General features: G+C 43.6%; 1 protein-coding gene across 1 annotated transcript in view; it reads right to left on the minus strand.

Annotated features, from left to right (window-relative positions):
* Nucleotides 1-15188: 15188 nt before the first annotated feature.
* PTTG1 (PTTG1 regulator of sister chromatid separation, securin) overlaps nucleotides 15189-22583 on the minus strand; it is a 232855-nt gene continuing 225460 nt past the window's right edge. The window contains exon 6 of the mRNA XM_044082495.1: nucleotides 15189-15486. Coding sequence (XP_043938430.1) covers nucleotides 15395-15486 — 92 coding nt within the window. The 3' untranslated portion in view covers nucleotides 15189-15394. The remainder of the gene's footprint in view (nucleotides 15487-22583) is intronic.

Below are 22583 nucleotides of genomic sequence, written 5' to 3' on the forward strand. Positions count from 1 at the left end.
GACTCCTTTTGCACACATACTTTGTGGACCGCCCTGGGGGGAGACTCTGGGGAGGAACTGGAAGCCTGGGGCTCCACAGAGAAATGCCTGGAGGTTAGGGGCCGGCTATCTTTGAAGCGGAGGGCTGGAGATGGAGAGTCCAGCTGGAGCAGAAGAGGATCCAGAGGGGAAGACCTTGAGGATCTCAACATCGAAGTAGAGGACCCTCTGCACTACGCACGAACAGGAAATCAGTCCCTCACACATCTGTGCAGAAACACTCAATGCCAGCTGTGTCAAAGCACCCAATCCCATAGGTGCCGATGGGGGGGGGGGGATTGGTGCAGAGCTGCTCAGGTCTGATGCTCCAAGGGGAGGGAAGGCACCAAAAGCCTTTATACAAATGCCAAACCCTTGTACCCAGTGCCAAGCAAGCTACTACTCAGAGCTAAACCTCGCCACAACAATAAATAGAACATGCTGGAGGGATAGATTCCTACAGACTCCCCATGCTTTGGGACAAAATTCCAAATTACATCAGGCAGAGCCACTCTCACTAACGCTCTTTAGGAAAAAGGGGTCAAGGAACCCAAGGCCATGGTCAGCGAAGAAAACATCAACCCCTCGATGCCAGGAACTCCAGCAACCACAGGGCCCAAAGCACCGGGAAAGGACAATGCCCAGGAAGGACTCCCTGCTCCCAGAGGGGAGGGGACAGGAAGTACTTCCAGCTGGATCTGAGCCCGCAAGTACAATCTAAACAAATCCACTTCTGAGAAACTACGGGAGGACCTGGCAGAGGAAGCTATGGAAGCAGACCAGGAGTGGTGCCTGGGCAAGGCTGACTCCAGGGGCTCAGGTGAGAACCTAAGCTTAGGGGAAGATGACCTAGGCCTGATTTTGGGAGAAGGCTCACCAACAGCAGGGGAAGATTCAGTCTCCACTTCTCTGGAATCTTGCTTTTAGATTTGTCTCCCTCCTCTTCCTCCTTGTCCACACCCCTGCTTCGACTTACCAGGAGTAAGAGTCCCTGCACCCACACTAGAACTGGGTAATAAACCCAGTAATATCAACTTGTGTCTCCTGTCCGCAAGGGTATGAGGGGAAAAACTTGCACAAATAGAACACCCAGTGTCTAGGTGAAGAACACTGAAACACACTACACACACTGTATGACCATCTGAGGGTGGGATGGTATGCCCACACCCAGTACATTTCTTAAATCCCGCACCCTTCTCAGACTTGCCAGCTATGATAGAAAGACAAGGGGAATCTACTGAACAGAACTATAATAGAAATGCCCAATGTAAAATGCAAAGGGTAGGGGAAGTTTAGAAAATTATAGAAACAGTACGAGTACCATTCCCAACACTAGACAAAAAAACCCAAGATGGAGCTCAGATTACTCATTTGTAGCTGGAATAGCAACAAATGAGATCTGAAGGGATGGAGAGGGGGAGCAGCTCCATTTCAGCACCATAGCTTGGATATGGCCAGCTCGGCAGAGAGATCTGTGCCTATACCCACAGGTTGAAGATCAAATGAAGGCAACAATGTCAGATTATGCATTATGGTATACCTTTGGAGAAAGTGGACAAACATACAAGTGGAGATACACAGGCTAGAGCTACAAGTATTGGAGATGCAGTTTTCAGTTACTGAAGGCTAAAGCCCTTACGCAGAAATAAAGTATTTTGATGAACTGCATGATCCCCGAGCAAGGCAAAATGTTTAGAATTCAAGACTGTACATTGTGCAAAGTTGGGAGAAAATTTTAAAATCTTGACTAAATGCCTGAACCCAGTTCTCCCACTTCATTTGCACTATACCAAACTTACAAGATGGTGATAAATGTATTTATTCTTACTTAAATCAGTGCAAATACATTGGTTAATTGTAGAAGTTTATATTTTTGAAGATTGTAAAATTGTTCTTAATCATACTTTGGAACAGTTCTCTCCATGCCTTTACAGAATATTAGCAACTACCAAATAAATTTTAGTTTGTCCTGGTCATACATGCATTGATTTTAGTGGAAAAACCGAGGGTTAAAGCACCTTGGGACAGTTATAGAAATTCCAGAATGTTAGGGAATTAACTCAGAAGTTGACTGGTTTTGGGCCCAGACAGGAATTTCAGTGGGTCAGACTCCTGGCTGTACAGTTACGTTTAATCAGGACAGTACAGTTGTGCAAGTAAACTTTCCATAACATGTTAATTCACTGCTCCAGTAGCCTTTGCTATGCGGGTTATATCATGCTAAGGATAAAATAGCCAGCCTCCACACCCTAAATGACCAGACAGCTGACAAATTTGGGCACCAAAAGCTTTGGAGCTTTCCCAAGCCCTAAAACGACAATGCTAGGAATAACCATACCAACATAAACACCATAAAAGGGGAATGGAGGGAGTGGCTACTGCAGTTGTCATTCAAGATTGTTACACAACTGCACCATGTTAATCATGGATTACTGCTGCACTACAAGGGTAAATTACCCTAGCCAACTACATTTGGGAGGTGGAAGAGTCTGGAGAAAGGTCTTTGTAAAGACATGTAGACCTAAAGGAGAAATGTACAGTGCTTTGTAAATACAGAGGAACAAGTTGCAGCTTCTGGAATACTAAAAAAAAAAAAAAAAAAAAAAAAAAATATTTAAAATTGAGTTCCATCAAGATGGTAACAGTTGTCGGTGGACATTCAAGGTATGGAGTATCCGCTCCCTCAGCTTGGACAAAGAAAAATGGAGATGGATTGTTGGTCTTAAACTGTAATAAGACTTTCAGAACTGATCTTTATGCCTAAAGAAACCCTGGCCCTGTGGAAAGTGAGACTGGGTTGACTCACCATATCAGCTTGCAACTAGATACCACTTGGTAAATTTTTCTATGGTAAAAGCCTCAAATTAGTCAGGTTTGCTGCTTCAAATGGAGCCAGGTGCAATTTATACTCCAGGGAGGAGCTACCAGTTTTCTTGAAGACCTCTTATGCAAAACTGCTTTCAAAAATACTTTGCCCATAGATCCTCTTTAAAGACACTCATGTCAGACACTCAAATGGCAGATAAAATGTACAAATCAGCAAGAAAAGCCATATAGTAACTCAAACATTGTAAAAATCACAGAACTATTCCTGAATGGGTGCTGGTTATGTTGCTGGTACCAACTAAAAAAAACTTACATTTGTTAAGGTATGATTTTCTAGTAGCAGGCTTTGACTCCATTAGTAGCTGCTGCACATCCTTTGTAAATGGGTAACCAAGACCCTATTATCCAGGCAGTCAAATGAAGTGGATTGTTATCTGGGTGTATACAGCCCTGTTCTTGTATGAATAGAGCCAGTCTGAGGAATTTGTGGTAATGGACCCCAACCATTTCCAAAAAGGAGAAATGCGGTTGCCTGAGCCAGAAGGGAGTCACCACAATGATACTGGGGGATTCCTTCTAAATCTTCAGCAGTATCTTGGATATTAGTGGAAAGCACAGAGGAACATTCCTGTCCAGTGGAGAACATCCTTCTTCCAAGCTTTCTTGCATGGAGTCCAGCAGCAGAATATTGCCAGCAGACTCCTCTCTGAACAAAGTGGTCTTCTTGAACTGCCCACAAATGGATCAAATCTTGGAAGACCCCTTGATCTAGTTTCCATTAATGAATGCCCTTGTCCTGTTCAGCCTGTAAAGACTGCAGTGAAGCTATATCCCAAGCTAATGTGGCTAGTTTGCTGAAGGGGTACAACCTCATTCCCTCCTTGTAGCACATTAGCACGACTGTGGTACAGTCCCAACACTGAACCATCTTTGGTCATTGGGAATCTCATTTGGGGGCCTTGATCAAAGCATCTCATTAATGTGCTAGAGTTGCCCTTTGTGCCCCACATAGCTTGCACTAGTCCCTCATGAAACAGTTCCCAAAGTAAAAGTAGGGGCATCTGTGGTGACAGCTTTGTAATAGGGAGGGAGAATGGAAGACCTGTATTTCAGGATACTGGTCTCCAAGTGATTTCATTTGACAAACCCCAGCACTGGGTCCTGAATAGAAAAGGGGCATTAGTGCTGGGACCAGAGAGACTGGGAAGGGGAAAGTACAGTTGTGTACACTTGCCATAAATGTAGATGTTGGAGTATATTCACTGTTGCAGTCATCACATTTGGGTTATCTGCCTGCAGGTAGCCCTCAGCCAGCCTGAATCCCAGTCTTCAGATTTCTCTGTCAGATGCAGTCACTTCCTCCTTGACGTCCGGGGTATAAAACATGCAGCAGACACCATTCCATCAGTTTTTCTTGCCCCAGATGTCAGGCGCCTCCACAATAAGAAGCAATTATGGTATGGTACACCCCCAGCAAAAAGCAAATACACATGATACAAGTGCTTCCTGGAATACATCAACTCAAATGCCCTGGATCAGCTGGTAAACTCCCCCACCAGAGGTGAAAACATATTGGACCTGATCACAAACATGGGCGACAGGTGTTCCACACCGGAGGTCAACCAGTCACTGGTTAGATCAGACCATAAACTAATCACTCTGGATGTCCACCACCCCAAACTAAGGAAACCACAGTAAAAACTTTTCTAAAGCAAACTTCACCTTAAGACAGAGGTGGTACGTTTCACAGCCCCCACACTAAAGGATAACGCTGCCCAAGATGCAGAAACCTTTACAAATGCACTTTGAGCACCTACAAGGATACATGGATCGTGCCATCCCTAGCAAAACCAAGACTCAGTCCTCTAAGAGAAGGAAACCAATTTAATGGACACCTGCAATAAACAGTCTATACAATAGGATGAAACTAGTTCAGAAAAAAAGCAAATCCCAAGGAGAAATCCCTGATCAGTAAGAAACTAAAGCCCCTCATGAAATCATCCAAGGCTAACTTTGAAAGAAAAATAGCCAAGGATTCAAAAGATAAACCACAAAGCCTTAGTTAGCCATGTTAAGAATCTAAGTTGCAACTCACAGATATGCACTGTAGTGCAAAATAGCACAAAATATACTGAACCTACTGATATTGCCAACATCCTGGCAGATGGATTCAGTGCAAGCTTCACCTCCCTCTCACCTCCAAAAGGGCCCACAACAATACCAGAAAAGTGTAGTGTCCCCTCCCAAAAAAAACTCCCAGGTGAAAACAGCCCTTTCAAAAGCCAAAAATACAGCGTCAATGGGACCAGATTGTGTCCCAGGCTGCATCTTGCACGAACCACAGAACGAACTAACCCACCTAAACATGCTATTCAACCTCAGCCTCTCCACAGGCTACGTGCCCTTAGAATGGCACACATCAATGGTTATTCCTCTCCACAAAGGAGGGGCCACAACTGACCCTTGTAACTATCGCCCCATAAGCCTGTCTAGCCTGGTCTGCAAGGCTATGGAGCACATCATGTAACTCATTAACAAAGACATTGGGAACCTCCAAACACTTGACCCGACCCAGTTCAGCTTTAAGGGAAGATCATGCCTACTAAACCTGGCTGACAGACAAGTCACCAAGGCCATAGACTAGGGAAAGGTGGTTCACACAGCCTACCTTGACCTCAAGGCTTTTGACACCATTCCCCAACTCTGATATTACAGACTCACCAGCCTGAACATAAACCCCTACATCACGAGATGGGTTGCCAACTGGCTTAGAGAACTCACAGTAAGAATAGTGGGCTCCAGGTCAGACCCTAAACTGGTCACAAATGGTGTCCCGCAAGGCTTGGTCCTGGGACCCCTACTGTTTGGCATATACTTAGTACAGGCAAACACAGGATGACTATGGCTAACAAAGTTCACAGATTACTGCAAACTGGGAGCCATAATTGACTCCGCAGCTGACACAGACATCCTCCAAAAGGGTCTTACTGAGATGGACACCTGGTGTCAGTCATGGCCTCAAGCTAAATGCCAAAAAATGCATAGTCATCCCATTTGAGAAAAACAAAACACCCACAAATTACCACATAGGTGGCAGCCCCCTTAATACAGAAGGGGTAATAGAGATCTGGAGACCCAGGTAGATAGGAAATCCTATGTGGTCCATCCAATTACTAAAGGGTTCGCACCTAGAAATAAAGAGGTTATAGGGCCCCTCTACTAGTCGCTCATTAGACCCATCAGGAGTACATGCCCCATTTGGGATGCACCTCACAAGACACTTCCAACAGCTGGAAAGACCACAAAAGTACCTCACCAAGATGATTACTCATCTCAGACATATGTCCTATGCAGTCCAACTGAAAAAACTCCGGCTGTACTCAGTGGCATATCGCTTACTCAACGATGATCTCTGCCTGACTTGCAAAGCCATGTCCAACTCAGAATTGATGGACATGCTCCACCTAAAGAAATCCAAGTCACTGCAAGCCACGCGGTCTAGTGAGCTAAACCTCGCCACAATAAATAGAACATGCTGGAGGGATAGATTCCTACAGACTCCCCATACTTTGGAACAAAATTCCAAATTACATCAGGCAGAGCCCCTCTCACTAATGCTCAAGAGAAACCTTGACGAGTGGATGGGTAACAAAATACACCCCTGGGATCACTTCATTGGCTCTGCCTGACAGAGAATCAGTTAATCAATGGGGCGGCAAAAGCTGACACTTTGGCTAGGCTTACAAGTTGCCTCAGGCAGATAGCCTAGTACCTACCTATGAACCTATTATATATGCCAAACAAAAAGGAAAGGTAGAGCCAAGAGAAGTCAGGGGGCTGGATGGAGGGTAACCAGGACTGCAACAGTGAATACACTAACATCTACACTTATGGCAAGTGTACACAACTGTACTATGTTAGTGTTTCACTGTTAGTGATCACATTTGGGTCAATTCCCAAAGCGAAGGAAGGGAAGAGAAAGAGCATTAGGGCCAGCTATTGATCCCTGCAAGACTGCAGTGGCAAATCCAGCTCTGGATTTAGAAAAGATAGGCAAAGTGGTAATGCTTGGTGAAGGTGTACAGAGCTCCAAGTAGCAGCTTCTAGGATGTCCCTGGTAGGGACCTCTCAGAAATGTCAGAGGTAGATACAGCCCTGGTGTAATGTGATCTTATCCCCTGTGGGGTAGGTTCTCCATGGTGCTTGTAGCAGAAATCGATGCAATGGGCTATCCATTTGGAAATGGTTTACTTTGAAATAGCCTTCCCCTTTGCCCCTGCAGCAAAGCTAACTAGAAGCTGTTAAGATTCTGATAGATCTATTTAGATAGGACTAAGCCTATGTAGTCTGTGCACGTCCAGAGTACAGTATTTGTTCCCCTTTGGTTTTGTGGATTAGGGAAAAAAAGTAGGCAAATGGACTGATTTAGGACCACAGAAGACACCACCTTGGGCATAAAGGAAGGATTAATCCTGAGGGAAACCCTGTCCGCATGGAAGATAATGAAGGGTTCCACTGCTACGAGGGCCTATAATTCAGACACTCTTCTAGCTGAAGTAATGGCTAGAAGGAAGACTGTTTTCCAAGAAAGGAATTTCAACTCTGCTGTAGCAGCTGGTTCAAGGTGGGGGGGGGGTGAGCTTTTCAAATACAAAGTTAAGGTACCAGGCTGGAGTGGAAGCTCTCCTGGGGGGGGTCTTAATTTTTGGCCCCTCTAAGGAATTGCTTTAAGCAAGGGGTGAGAGAAGAGGGGTGGCTCAGTATTATGTGCTGAAATGGCAGAGGCATGAATTTTAACTGATAAGGACAGGCTCTTGTGGAGCATTTCTGTTAAGTACTGTAGAATACGAGGTAAGCTGGGCACAGCTGTGCCCATCCCCTGAGCTAGGCTTCAGGAACAGTATCTTTTCCACTTTTCAGCATAGAATTTTCTAGTACTAGGACTCCTTGCTTCCAGAATGACATCCAGTACCTGCTTACTGAAGGATGCTAGGGGAGCACTCAAGGAATTAGCCAGGCTGCAAGGTTCAGGGTTTGAACCAGAGGGTGCAGAATCTAGCCCACCTGCTGGGACAGCAGGGAAGGGGGTCTGAGGCAGGTGCCATGGTTGTAGCAGTGTCATACTGCACAAGAGGGGGCATCAGTGCTGGCGTGGACAGTCTGGTGCAATCATTATCCTTGGTTTGTCCCGTTTGATCTTTAGTAGGACCTTTGAGAGGAGAGGCAGAGGGGAAAGGCATAAACTGAGAGGCTTTCCCAGGTGGACAGGGCATCCACTTTCCAAGCTTGGCTGTGGGGAGTTCATGTGCAGAATTGTGCAATTGGTAGTTTTGAGGGAAGGCAAACAGGTATACCTCTGTAGTACATTTGTTAAACAGGAGGAATATTTTGGGTTCTAGTTTCCATTTGTGTGGGTCCAAGAGATTTCTGCTTAGGTAGTCTGCCAGTGAATTTACTTTGCCTAGTAGGAATTGAGCTTGCAGCTGTACTTGGTAGCTCAAGGGTGTGTTCCACAGAGCCATGGCTAGTTTGTAGAGGGTACAAGTGGGTTCCATCCTTCTTGTTTATGTACAAATAGTTGTTCTGGAAGAATATGGTCTTTGAAGCCTGTCAGAGCATTCTGTACAGCTAACATTTCTTTTTGATTGATATGCAGGGTGCATCTGTCTCGGAAAGTTCCATCTGCCCTGAATGCACTGCCCTGCCATGTGAGCCCCCCCATGCATAGTCTGATGCATCTGTTAGGGTTTGAGTGGCAGGGGGTAGAGTGAAAGGGAGCCCCTTGTGGTAGCAGGCCTCTGCCAACAAAGGAACTCATCTTCATACAAGGAATGATAGAAATCATTGTTTCCAGGTCCTGAGAATGTTGACACCATAGGCTTTTTAGATACCATTGGAGTTTCCTCATATGCAGTCTTGGATATGGAATTAGTAAAATGCAAGAGGCCATGAACCCCAGGGCTTGCAGTATTTTCCTTTCAGATAGCTGGGGTTTTGTGGCCAATAGTTTGAAGTAGGTTCTCAAACTTGTTTCTCTGGAGTGAGGAATGCCATCTGGGAAACTGTGCTCAAGCTTGCTCCCAGGAATACAATCAGTCAAGGTACTAGGTGAGATTTCTTTTCACTGATGGTGTACCCCAGAGAGGTTAGAAGTTTCTTTACGAATGCCAGGTATTTTAATAGCAAGTCCTGGCTTTCTGCCTGAATAAGACAATTGTCCAAGTATGGGTAAATTTCAATATTTCTCTGCCTGCAAAATGCAATGGCTGGAGCTAGACACTGAATACTCTTGGCGCAGTAGACAAGCCAAAGGGAAGTGCAGAGAACTGATATGCTTCAGGACAGGCTCCATGCACCAAGTACTTCCTGGAAGATTCCCTTATTGGGATGTGGAGGTAAGCTTCCTTTAAGTCTAGGGTTTCCAGCCAGGCATCCTTTGCTAGCATGGGAAGAAGCTGTTGCAGAGTTAGCATTTTGAATTTTGGAACTACCAGAAAGGTAGTTAGAATAGAGGTCTAGGATAGGATGCCAGTTGTCTTTTCTGGGTACCAGAAAAAGTCTTTAATAAAAACCTTGCCCCTTTTGTTCTGCTGGGACAGGTTGAATAGCCCTGATATTGAGGAGAGAACCTGCTGTTGGGCCTCTGTCTATTGATTTGGGGTAGGTCTGGCCAACCATTTGGGGTTGGTAGTGTGTACGATAGTCAAATCTGTATCCTTAAGAAACTATGTTCAAAACCCATTTGTCCTGGGGAATGACTTTCCAGTTTCTTGCATGCAGGGCAAGCTTTCCTCCTAAGGGAGCAGGGCTTGGAAGGGTTAAGGTTAAAGTCAGTGACATTTTTCCGTAAGGGGTGGCTTACTACTCCCTGCTTTGGAAGTGGGAGCCCCCCACTGTTTAGGTGTGTGTAGCCCAAGACTGTAGCCTAGGTGGTCTGCTGTTCCTGGGTTTGGACTAAGGCCTAGAAGGGACTGGAAAGTACCAGTTCTTTGAAGGCCAATGCCTACTGAATCTGGGAGGCTGCACTTGTAAGAAATCTGTAACAGTTTGCATAGATTTAGTTTTTTCCTCCATCCTTTTGAGGAATTCTTATACTTTACCACCAAAAAGGCAGTCAGTTTAAGGGAGCATCCAGTAATTTAGTTTTACATGATCTGGCAAGTTTTCAAGCCAAGCATGCCTTCTAATTACAGACCAAGTGACAGCAGCCCTGGAAGAAGCTTCTAAAGCATCAAAACCACATTGCAAAGTATGTTTACCAACTTGTTCTGCAGAATGCATTAAATCCTGTAATTCATGTTCAGTACAGTCAGGAATCAACATTTTATGTTTAAGTAGCCCCATAACATGCTGCTGATACTTTAACATATGAAACTGGCAATTTAAAGCCCTAATGGCCAAAGTAGCAGAAGTGTACACTTTTACCCCATCTAAGTCTCTAGAATCTCTATCATAAGGGGTAGGATTTTTGGCAGCAGTAGCCTTAATGCCTTTTGGACCTTGGGAAATGGGTCTCTGGATCCACAGAAGGATTCTTGAAGAGGAACTTGAGTCTGGGGCAAGGCTAGATTCCAAGAAAGCATCTACAATGTCCAGAACATTAGGGATAGCTAAAGGCCTGTGTTGAGCTAGTAGTAAGAATTCCCCAAGTCTCTTATTGGACTGAGTAATCCTGGCTTTCCCAGCAGAAATGCTCCAAGTGTGCAAGGTTTCACCAAAAGAAAAATCCTCTTGAGGGGAAGCAGAGGGAATGGAATCCTCTGCTTCAGAATCCTCATAAATACATAAGGGCAAATCCTGATATTCCTGATCAAAAGAATCAGAAATATCAGATTCCTGATCAAAAGAATCAGAAAGAAAATCAGTTCTAAGTCTCTAGAGGGGGAAAGCTGGCTTCCTCTAATTAAGGCAATAAGGTCTTCAGCCATTCTAAGCATTTGTTTTTTAGGCATATGGGCCTCAGCCTGCAGTTTGGTTGTCAGTTTTCTAGGCGTGGTGCGAGTTTTTGGCCTGGATGCAAACGATCGCGTCAGTTTAATATGAATGTCTGTAGGCCTGAAAACACCCTCAGAAGCTCGTGCCTGCACAGCAGCTCTGGACCAATCCCAAGGTAGAGACAACCGCAGGTTCTATAGTCGAAGAAGCATCTTGTGGCATACCAGACTCCGAATGGGTCTCAGCAGAGGCCTGCGAATTAGAAGTAGCAGGCATCAGGGGCTGCAAAAGCATCTCTGAGCACTGGCAGACTGGCAACTAGCTTAACGGAAGCGTTGGCAGCAGTTTTGGACCTATGCGGTCTGTCTATCCTTACGTTTTTCTGTAATATCTGTAGTCAGATGGCTTGACAAAGCCATTTCGGAGTACACAGAATGAGTACGAAAGTAATTAGCTGCAAAAATAGACAAATAGTTCAGGTGTTGAACAAGGCACAAAATGGACGAGGGACAGTTGTCTGTGCCTAAACAGGGGATGCAGTAAGAATGAAAATGAGGTATTTGCTTTCCACAGGTAAGACAATTGTTTAATTTTACAGACATCGGTTAGAGCAAGAAAAAGGATCCCCAACGGGGTAGATTGCTTTTTTGAAGACTTCGTGTCTGAAACTCAAATTAAAATTTCAGGAGTCGGCCACTTGCAAATTGCTTCCGCTTCGGGCGCCGCATGGCAAGAAAGACTGATGTAATTGCGTCGACTGCATGTTTTATACCCCTGACGTCAAGGAAGAAGTGACAGCATCAGACGCAGAAATCCAAAGACTCTGGTATTCAGTCTGGCTGAGGGATACCTGCAGGCAGATCCAAATGCAATGACTGCAACAGTGAAACATTAAGAACATCTGGTTCTATCACACCCTGGAACAGCATGCAATAGGCAGGAAGAAAAGTCTGGAGAATAAGGCACTACCCCCTGAAAAGGAGGCATTTCCTCCAATTCACGTCTGTAACTTTGAAAGATCTTCAGAACCCATTTGATGGGAACCGTTGGCAAACTGAAGTGCAGATGCTTTCTGGGAGAAAAAAAAAAAAGATGCCAAGGTGAGAGGGGGGAAACAGTCACTGACTTACTGGACAAGGACAGTCCTTTGCTTTGGGAATTTCCAGAATTCATCTTGGGACCCCATGTTATGTTTACCTTTACTTTGTAAAGATTGTTTCTTACAAAAGAATCCTTTGGAAAAGGAGGGCCGAAAAAAATCCTTGCATCTTGCATTTTGATCAGCTCTACAGCATAGCGGCCAAAAAATAAACTTCTAGCCAACTCAGATCTGGGAGGTTCTGAAAATGCAGCCAGGTAAACCTCAGCGTCAGTGGCTATAGCCCTTGAAGAGTTGTACTGCATACCATGAGGCAGAGAATATAAATCAAGAAACTGCAGACAAGCATTCCTCGGTTAAGATCAGCCTTACAAATGAGCCAGATAATTCAAGTCTGAAAAATCAAAGTGGCTGAAGCATGTACCATTTTACCCATACTTAATCTTCACATCCATAATTCCAATCCTATTTCTAAGGGTTTAGCAGCAGGATCCATTTTTCTGGAACAGATTTGGGAGTGCATAAAACTAGAGTAACTTTACACATCCTATCTGCATTTAGGGGCAGCTAAGCTCACTGGTCAAGGAAATTTCAGGCAGTAATATCCTCCAAAGCTGACAGAAGTGGAGGAATAGGAGCAGGTTCTGGAAGTTCCTTCTGTAACATCTCATTTTTAGTAACTGAATTATGAGCAGTCTAAATCAGAAATTTGGAGAAAAAAGTCCCCCTCCTGTCCAGATTCAGAATCTTGCCTCGCTTCAGGAAATATCCCTCTTTTTACCTGGAGGGGGACCTTCACAAGGATAAATCTCTTTAAACCTTGAGCCAGACCCAGTAAAACGACAAAGAAATTGAGTGGATGCCAGTTTAGTTTGACAGGAAAAAAAAATGGGGCCACAGTATTAATGGCAGGAGCAGCTCCTCCAAGAATGGGCAAATTGAAGTAACGTGGTGTTTTGTCAAATGACAAAGGAGAATGACTCCTTTGCCCACTGAGGGGACCTCAAAAGCTACAGAACATTGCTAAACTCTGGTCAATAGTGGCTGTAGATACTACACAACATGCAACCAGTGTAGGAGTGACCCGAGGTGCATACAGGCACAGCAGTCATCCACCTATGAATGAGTTAAATTGCTTGCTTTATGTGGTAAAGTGTTTTCTTAGCTCAGTTTTGTGGCTGATATTACAGATCATGGTACCAACAAATTGTTTCATGGTCAAACCAAAAACAGTGCCCCTTTCCCCAGGGAAAAGGGGCAGCAAATTCCAGCCCTGCAAGTAAAACAATTTGTGCACAGAAAAAGTGGTTGCTTTAAATATAAGCAGACAGGAAAAACTACCCCATTTAAATGTACAGTACAGTCTGACAAGCCAGTTAAAACTCCTAGCTGAAATATAACTTTTCCTGAAGAGGAAAGCTATAAAAATACACGTTTTTCCCTCAAAGGAAACTTCTACTCAAACAGCACAAGTAGACTGTCAAACCTCAAAAGCTCTGAAGGGCTTGCTGCCCAAACTTTAGTCAGCTCAGGATGACATTTTAAAATCACATGGAAGGTAGCCCAAAGCTTTGGAAGCTGGTTGTTTTATTCTTGGCAGGATACAACCCATTCCACTAAGCCTACTGCAGAGTGATAAACATGATTCTGTTCTATTTTCCACACAGCAGTTAATGAATAAATGGTGCTGAACAATATAGGCAAATTCAAGTCAGTTTAAGGTGTTTTAAAGATAATGTTTAGGAAATTAAAATCTGTATTGTACAGATGAGGTACTCTCCCATAAAGGTTCCTCTATAACACTTGTACATTATCGTATCTAAATGGCATTTTTAGCAGCAGTACTTACCCTTCTCAGAGCTGCTTGCAATTAGTGGACACTACAGACTATTTCGATAAACAGAAACAGCACAGAGTAAGAGCTTGTGTTTCAAAGCTGACACCTTACAATTAGAGAGTACCCCTTAATGTACTCGTGCAGTTGTCAGTACGAAGACTGCCACCATCCATGGACAAGGAGCAGGCATTCAGGTTATAATTTTAAAAAGTTAAAAATCCGTAGTGAAATAAGTGCACTGCAACTTGCAAAAAGTTATTTTAAAATAGGCTTCTGCTTACATCTATTGCCAGATTATGAATGAGAGGTGGGATACTGGCCCTATCTACCAACACTAACCTGGCAAAGGGTTGGAGTATCCCTCCACAGACATTGCCGCAACACTTCTGAAAAAGGGTATATTCACATGTACAGGTACACTGTAAAATACATTCTTTGCATTCACTAGTACAATCCCATTCTTTCAAAAATGGGATTTTCTGAATTTCAAAATGAGTAAACCCTTTTACACAGATCAACTCTCAGTCTACACACAAAGGAGATGCAACCACCACCCAGCCACAAAAGGTATGTCTGCTCTCATGCAGGAATCAGAAGCAAAATCAGCAACTTAATGGTTTTGCTATTAAATGCTGACAAATAAGTTGACTAAGACAACAAGGAACCAAACTAAGGATGTCTGCAATTGCTGAAATGACAGCTAGGGTCAGTCAAGCAAATTTCTTAATTCAGGTAAATTTTTATTGCAAGAAAGTGTCAGGTTTTTGGCTGCATGTGCTTGTTTTCAGTGGGTACTTGGGGATTGCTGCTGCACATCTTAGGGGTTTACACATACCTACAATAGTCTTAGACAAAATTATAGATATCTGGCTTGTAGTAGTTAGTCATGGAAGGCATGCACATATCCACATTTTAACCCTGTTCTTACCAAACACTCCCAAAATGAGTGCAGTAGCTTTTTTGACCATTACTCCTAATTTGGTTAAAAGTGTACCCCCCTTTCCTGCAGTTAAGACTAGCCCCCTGAATTTAGACAATGTTTTGAGTGTGAAAAATCCATGAATTTGAGAGTTATTTCATTGTCAATACCAAAGTATTCTGAAAATTCCATTTCTGAAGTCAGTTTGTCTGGATAGGCTTTACCCTGCCTCCTTAGTAAACCTCCAAAAATGTGGCATTTACCAGTTCCAATTTTCCCGAATAAGGGCAAAGAACTACTGCAAGACAGTCAAGTAGCTTCAGAGGCGAATTAGCTTTACTATACAATACCGTGCGTTGGAGTTTGCCCACTGGGGCAGCTAGGAAGGAATAAAAATGGCATTTTGCACAGTGATAGATCCAAAGATTCTCATACCAGTATACAGTGTTGATACCAATCAAATCAGAATTTCTCTGAAGCAGTTGCCCAGATAAGATTGTGGCAGTGTTGCAGCTAAAACTTTAATGACATACTGTTAAAAACAGACCAGATACTCTAAGACAACAAATAAAATCTTTAATTCTTCAAAACTACAGAAAAACATTTACTTGATAAATAATTAAACCCAGTATTTACATTATAAAATTTGGGAAAGGGGGCAACTTAGGAGCTATCTGCACAGTTCCATCTTCAAAAACAACTCTGGAGATTGTAGGACATCATCCTTCCACTCCTTTTAAGAAGCAAAACCACCTGTTTCTCATGGACTACCACATTCCAATGGAGGCAATTCTATTAGCTCATCTATTGTTTGCAGAAATGAGGATACATCAACATCCAGCGGATCTATATCTAGAAAAAGGAAATGCACATTAGCAGACACAAACTAGTGTACATCTTTCAATTTAAAAATGAACACAACTCACCAACTGTTCTCAGGACACAACTTACACAGAGCATTTTTTGTAATCATAGCATTGTCACCTTATGATCAGCAGAGGAAACAAAAGTGCAAGTGTCACACTGATGAATGAGGAGGAACCAAATTGTTTGCAACTTCGTATATTAATTTTACATTTATGAGAAATGCATAGTACTTCAGAGTACAAAATGGACAGTTACTGCAGTTTTCACAGGACTAAAGTGAAAAAGGTTGCATGTAGTTTAGTTCAAACTTAATTTGTTGCAAAATATATGAATGCTATCTCAGCAGTGTAATACCTCCAGAATCTGGTTTATTCCATACACCCTTTGCTATACTAAACCAGAGTTTACTTTCAAAGATGAGAAAGTCACATAAGTGTACAAGATTCAAATGCACTTGTCTAGGAAAGAAAGGGAGATGGGATGTCACTGAATGTCATTGTCCCAAGATGCAGCAGCCTCCAAGCCAATTTTCTTGGAAGCCCCCCCCCCCCCAAAAAAAAAAAGAATGCATGTGTGGGCTCGTCCTCAGTGCGGGTTGCTCTGACCAGTTTATGAAAAGATTGCTATGGAACAGGTTCATCATGTATATGCTTTGTGCCCCTTATATACACATGTATATGCTTTGTGCCCCTTATACCTCTACAGTCTAGTTCACATTACACTGATTTTACTCTGTAAACATGGGAGGTAAAACTACAGTGTGTTAATTGGATGCCAGCATCCAGTTTTGCCACACCAACTTTATCCTTTGGAACACCTACGACAGAATGGCAGTGGTAAGGAAGGCAATTCAGTGCACTGTACTTTTGAATTATTCCAAAGAAATAGATACAGCCAAGTTCAAACTCATGATAGAATGGATTTTTAAATATCTATTTTGCTAGAGTTAGCAAATTAGCCATTTACCTTGTCTGGAGGAAGGTCCTCTGGGCAGAGGTCAAAAGGGAGACCAGAAAGACAGATGGTACAATTGCAACTGGTCAGATGAAAGCAACTCCAAATGGTCCAGCAGATCCCCAATGCGGTCTAGGGTCCATAGTCTCATCCACACAAACCCAAAAGAGAGGAAACAGTTGTCCAAGTATCAAAAATGCATACTCCCTACATTATGTATAGCCAAAGGGTAAAAAACCTGCACGGCAAGTGCAAAGGACAAAAAAGATTGAAACTGCCACCCACCCACAAGCAAAGTATGTGTTTTGTAGATGGTGCTATGAAAGTAGACATCTTTCAAGTCCAGTGTGACCAACTGCTAGGTGCAGAAGTTACAGCCTGGAACCTTCAAGTAGTGCGTCTCTTAACAGATCTAGAATCTGTCTCCATGTTCCTTCTTGCCTGGAGACTAGAAATAGGGTAAAAGCTCTTGCACTTAAAGTGAATGGATACCTCTTACTTCCTGCAAGAGGACCAAGGGTAAAATCAGGTCCTTCAGTTTTGGGCATCACTGCAGACTGTACTCAGATGATTTAGTGCCCACAAGTCTGCTGTCCCACATGGGAAAGCATTAAAAAAACTAGCGGTAAGACAAGTGTGATTTGTGGTCTCCCTCAATTTCTATTGCAACTACTTTTTTGAATTTGAGCTTCCTTTGTGTTTCCTTAAACAGTTTCCTGTAACAAGGAAATAAGTTTAGAGCAATTCTTTACACTTGTGGGTACAGGAATGAAGCTGCCCAATCCTTAGCATGATTTTACTGCTCATCCAAAGACTTCACACAAACTACCCCACATCCAGTTTAACAGTGAATTCTCCTAACATGAAATTCCTATCAAGGGCCATGTGAATTGTGCTTAGACATCTTCTAGGGCTAGAACTTTGGCTAGATGTGCCTTCCAACATCCTGCAGCTGACACTAGATGATTCATCCAGTCAGACAGTATAGTATTTGGCCATTTGTGGAGAACTCCGATCTTGCCAATAAGTTAATCTGTATACAAAGACCTTCCCAAGGCCATGGCTAACATTTTAGAGTTTGGAAACTTACTGCCCTCAAGGATGAGGTTGCTGAAGTACAAGCTTTTGCCAAAGCTATTCAGGGCACTTTTTCTAATCACTGGTTAAGAAATTAACAGCAAGAATGATTTTTGAACACCTGCAGTGGTGACTACCAGGTCAGCCACTGGTTTTTGTGCATTAGTGGGCATCTTACATCCTGTAGAACCAGTTTGACTTTGACAGTAGACAGTCAGACCTAGAATGCTGCTAAAAATAATCTTCAGTGGCTCCAAAGACAGGAGGAAGTATCCACAGGCTTGAAAGCATTAGTTTCATGTGTTTTGAGGCTTTGCTGCCTTACCACTTAAATGTTGGTCAATGTTTCCAAAATACATATCATTGGAGAGTTGACAAGGCATTCCACTGCAGAGTGGAAGCGTTTGAGGTTCATCTTCCGCAGAAGGATCTTGCTAGGGAGGGAAATTGGGTTTGGTTGTTATTGGTCTGAGCAGGCTGCATGACCTTCAAGCCATGGGACAGTTTGAACCAGTCCCCCTCACTTCCTGAGGAGAGAAAGGACCAATTATATCCTTTCAGAGTGTCTGGGAAGATGAGGTGATTGTGTGTCTTTCAAAAATGTGGACCAGTCTCCATGCTAAATCTCTCAAAATTCTTTTCAGATGAACTTTGCAAATTCTACCCTCTCTTCCTCCAGAGATCACTTTGGGCTATTCAGTTCAGGGAATACTTGTCTATGGAGAACAATCTGTTCACATGGATGTGCCTTCTCCCCCAGCCATGATGGAAGAGCACAAGAAAATAGCATGGGGGTTGCAACTGGAAATTCAGAACAGGTTCCAGCAGAGACCGCCTTACATATCTGCAATTATACAGAGCTGAGTATTTTTTTTTGGTTAGAGTTGAATTGTTGCTTAGATCTGTGTTGAAACTCGTCTCACTGTTCTGAGAAACAGATCGGCAAATATACAGAGCTGAGAATATTTTTTTGGTTTTAAAGTTTGTACTGAGTTTTTGCTTAGATCTCAGTTGAAACTGTTTTGTCCCTCCCACCCTCTGTATTTTTGGTTTGTAGTTTAAATTTGGTGGCTTTCGCAGTTGCCCGCCCCACTGTAGATTTGATCTGGGACACTCCCCCGTCCCATCTCTACTATATTCTACCCAATAAACTTTCTGCACTTGCTTTTAGAATTTAATTGCATTTTTTAAACTGTGTTTGGTCTAATATTGCTGCATACTCAAGTGTGCTGGCTTGCACTGCATGTGAATTGTTTACTACTGTTTTTGCTACTTTTCTGTATAAAAAAAAAAAAAATTAAGCCCGTTTCCTACCTTTCCTGTAACTAGTGTTCCAGATACAGATTTGCTGTATCCAGGACTGTATGTAAGCAGAGTCCCCCAAGCCTTTCTCTGTTGGAGGGAAGCCTTCTAGCTCAGTGAGAGTGGTAAGCACGAGGCAACCTGTCTACCACATGGTTCTGGCCCAAAATTTGTAGTTATTGGCTGTTTGGGCAATCTCTTCCATCTCTCTCAACTTTGATTTGAAAGCCTGTATTTGCACTTTCTCTCCTGTAACTCATCTAGTGCAGATACATCATCTAGTGCAGATACAGATTCTTAGTTTTAGCACAAATTTGCTTGTTCATGCTCAGCACTTGTTCAGAACTTGTAAGCACTAAATAAGCTACTAATTACTATTATAGCACTATCTTCCTAATTACCTAGAGGAAAACAGTTTTTGTACTTCTCACTTGCTTAGAGAAAAACAGCTCTTGTACTCCCTTTCCTCACTTAGAGGAATAACCCTGCAACTCATTTTGCGTGGTCTTGCGCACAGAGCAGCATCTGTTAGCTGGGGTATACTATTCCCGGCCCCACAAAGTCTGCGCTGTAAATTTTCCTTAGAATCAGGCAAGCCTGAACTCAAGTGCTTCAGATCAGCTGCTCTTATTGCAGCACTTGCCCTAATCTCCTAGATAGCACTATTATAATATAGCATAAGACCCTCGATCGTCCACAGGACTTTTCAATTTACTCTTCAAAGCATGTCTAGAGGTCAGCTTCAGGTGTACTCTCCAGTTCACCTGGTGGAATTGGGCATCCTGAGGCAATGTCACAACTGCCTCATGTATACAGACAACTCTCTCCTCTTACCTCTAGACACAAACACTTGACTGTTGAGGCATGTGTTGAGAGTGCTTAGCCTCCAGTCTGGCTGTGTATTTTCATCTCTCAAGAGGAGAAGGGACACTTGCATCACACCACCTGTCACACATGACTCTACAAAACAAGCACCGGCAAAACATATGCATAAATACAAACGTATTCGGAGGCACTAAGTACCAATCTGAAAAAGAAACAGTGCCCTCCAAAGCAGACAAGCAAGCAATCTGCACCCCCAAACACAAGCCAGAACACACAATTCACCTCAGCAGTGTGCCTCACAACAGCCCTTAAGGCAAAACACCATACCTAACACTCTAGTAATAGACTCTATAGTAAGGCACACTGATGTTCCACTCACCAGGCTGAGCAAGGTTACTTTCAGCTACCTGTCGGGTGCCCGGATCCGCCACATAACACAGGCACTTAAGTCACTCCAGAACAAGTACATATATAACACTGTCATTGTACATGTTGGTGTGAATGATCCAAGACGTACCTCCCCGGACTACATGGAGACATTGAGGAGCTCTCTGATCATGTAGCCCAAGCTGGTATGACCCTGACCTTGAGTGGCATACTACCTTCACCTAGAATGATACCACAATACAAAGACAAAATTATCAATTTCAACAATTGGCTAAGCTTCTGGTGTCATTCTAAAGGGATCCAGTGTCTGCCTGGGATGACATGATAGACTAGCCTTCGCTGTTTTGCCAGAGATGTTGCACCAGTCACCCCTAGGTTTTTGAATACTGGCCAAGGCTCTTGCAGTCCCCATAGTGCCTTTTTTAGGCAAGGCAAAAAGGACAAACCAACCACCGTAGCCAGCACAAGTAACCAAAAACTAAGGGTAATGCTACTCAATGCCAGAAATCTCAACCTCAAAATGCACACTCGAGGCTCCCCTGAGCATGGAGAAAATCGATGTTTGTGCAGTGACGGAAACCTGGTTCAAGCCTCAAGAGAGCACCCCAGCACTGCCAGGTTACAATTCATATACCTTCCGGCCTCTGTTACCAGATCGCAGTACAAAGGGTGGAGGTGAATCCATATTCATCAAGGATACCCATATCTCCAGGTTAGTAGCGCAGCAGGATGCCCCAGAGATCATCCATGCACAGCTATCAGCAGGCAAAACCACATTTCAAGTTGTAGCCGGTTATAGATTGCCCACCATGTCCCAAGATACTCACTCTGCATTCCTTGAGACATTGGAAAATATAATCCTGCCCAACACCATAATCTTGGGTGATTTCAACTACCCTGGTATAGACTGGGCGAACTACCAGTGTTCGAACTCCTATGCTCAGCGATTCATAGAATTTATAAATTCAAATGCCCTTGAGCAACTAATATGTTCCCCCACTAGAGGGGACAACAATATTGGATTTAACCACCACAAATATGGGAACCCATTGTACCACACCCATTAACACTCCCTCCTTGGTCAGATCCGACCACAAACTGATAACCCTGGACATCCTCACCCCTTCACCTCCCACAGTCAAAGAAACCAGTCAAAAACCTTTCCAAAGCAAACTTCAAACTTACATCCGAAGTGGAAAGCTTCACTATTCCCTTGAAGGATGATATCCAGGATGCAGAATCCTACACCAAGGCACTCTATATGCATCTTCAGGATTGCATGGACCATGCTATCCCAAATAAAACAAATACTCCTTCCTCAAGCAAGAAGCCAGACTGGTGGACCCTGGCCATAAGCAAACTTTACAATAAAAGGAGGAGACTTACAAAAAAAGGCAAAATCTTAAGTAGAAAAATCGTCCCTGATCAGCATTGTAAGAAATGGAGGGCCCTCATCAAGTCAACTAAAGCCAATTTTGAAAAGAAAGTTGCCAAGGATAACCATAAGGCCTTCTTATGGCTACGTCAAAAACCTAAATGGCAATGCTCAGGTCTGTTCTGAGCTAGTACAAAATGGAACAAAATACACTGACCCTTCTGACATTGCACTGTACCTGTCAGCCAAGATGTTAGCAAATCCCCCCCCCACCACCTACAGGGCCTATTACCATTCCAGGGGAGTGTGCAAGTCCAATTATTACGGATGCGTTGGTTAACAAGGCTCTATCTAAAGCTAAAAACACTGCCTCCATGGGACCAGATGGTGTCTCAGGCTGTCATACGCGAGCTCCAAAAGGAATTAACCCTGCATCTTAATACCCTGTTCAGTTTTAGCCTCTCCACAGGATATGTGCCCATAGAATGTCGCACTGCAACGGTGGTCCCGCTACACAAGGGTGGGGCCACAACTGTCCCTGGGAACTACTGACCAATAAGCCTGACCAGTCTGATCTGTAAGGCTATGGAGCAAATCATTATGGAACTTCTAAATGGAAATTGGGAACCTCCAGTCGCTGGACCCCACGCAGTTCGGCTTCAAGGGCACATCAGGCCTCTTGAACCTGGTGAATTTCTTTGAGACAATTACTCAGGCTATAAGGGAAAGGAGGTACACAGCTTACCTTGACCTTGCTAAAGCATTTGACACCATTCCCCATTCAGGTATTACTGATGAGCTCACCAGCCTGGGCATAAACCCTTGCGTCACAAGATGCATCACAAACTGGCTCTCAGACAGATCCCATAAAGTAAGAGTAGCGGAATCTATGTCCAAATCCAGACCAGTAATAAGTGTGCCTCATGGCTCTGTCCTGGGGCCCCTCCTGTTTAGCATATACTTCTCAGAAGTACAGGCAAGCACGGAAGGGCTGTGGCTGAAGTTTGCAGACTGCAAACTGGGTACTATAGAGTCTCCTGCCGACATGGAGATCCTCCAGAAGGGCCTAAATAAGACTGACGCATGGTGTCAAAGCCATGGTCTCAAGCTAAATGCAAAAAAATGCATAGTAATCCCCTGTGGAAAAAACAGAGTACCCGCA

This window comes from Protopterus annectens, chromosome 9.part0 (genome assembly GCF_019279795.1).
Source record: "Protopterus annectens isolate FY-2018-M chromosome 9.part0, PAN1.0, whole genome shotgun sequence".
Taxonomy (NCBI): Eukaryota; Metazoa; Chordata; order Ceratodontiformes; family Protopteridae; genus Protopterus; species Protopterus annectens.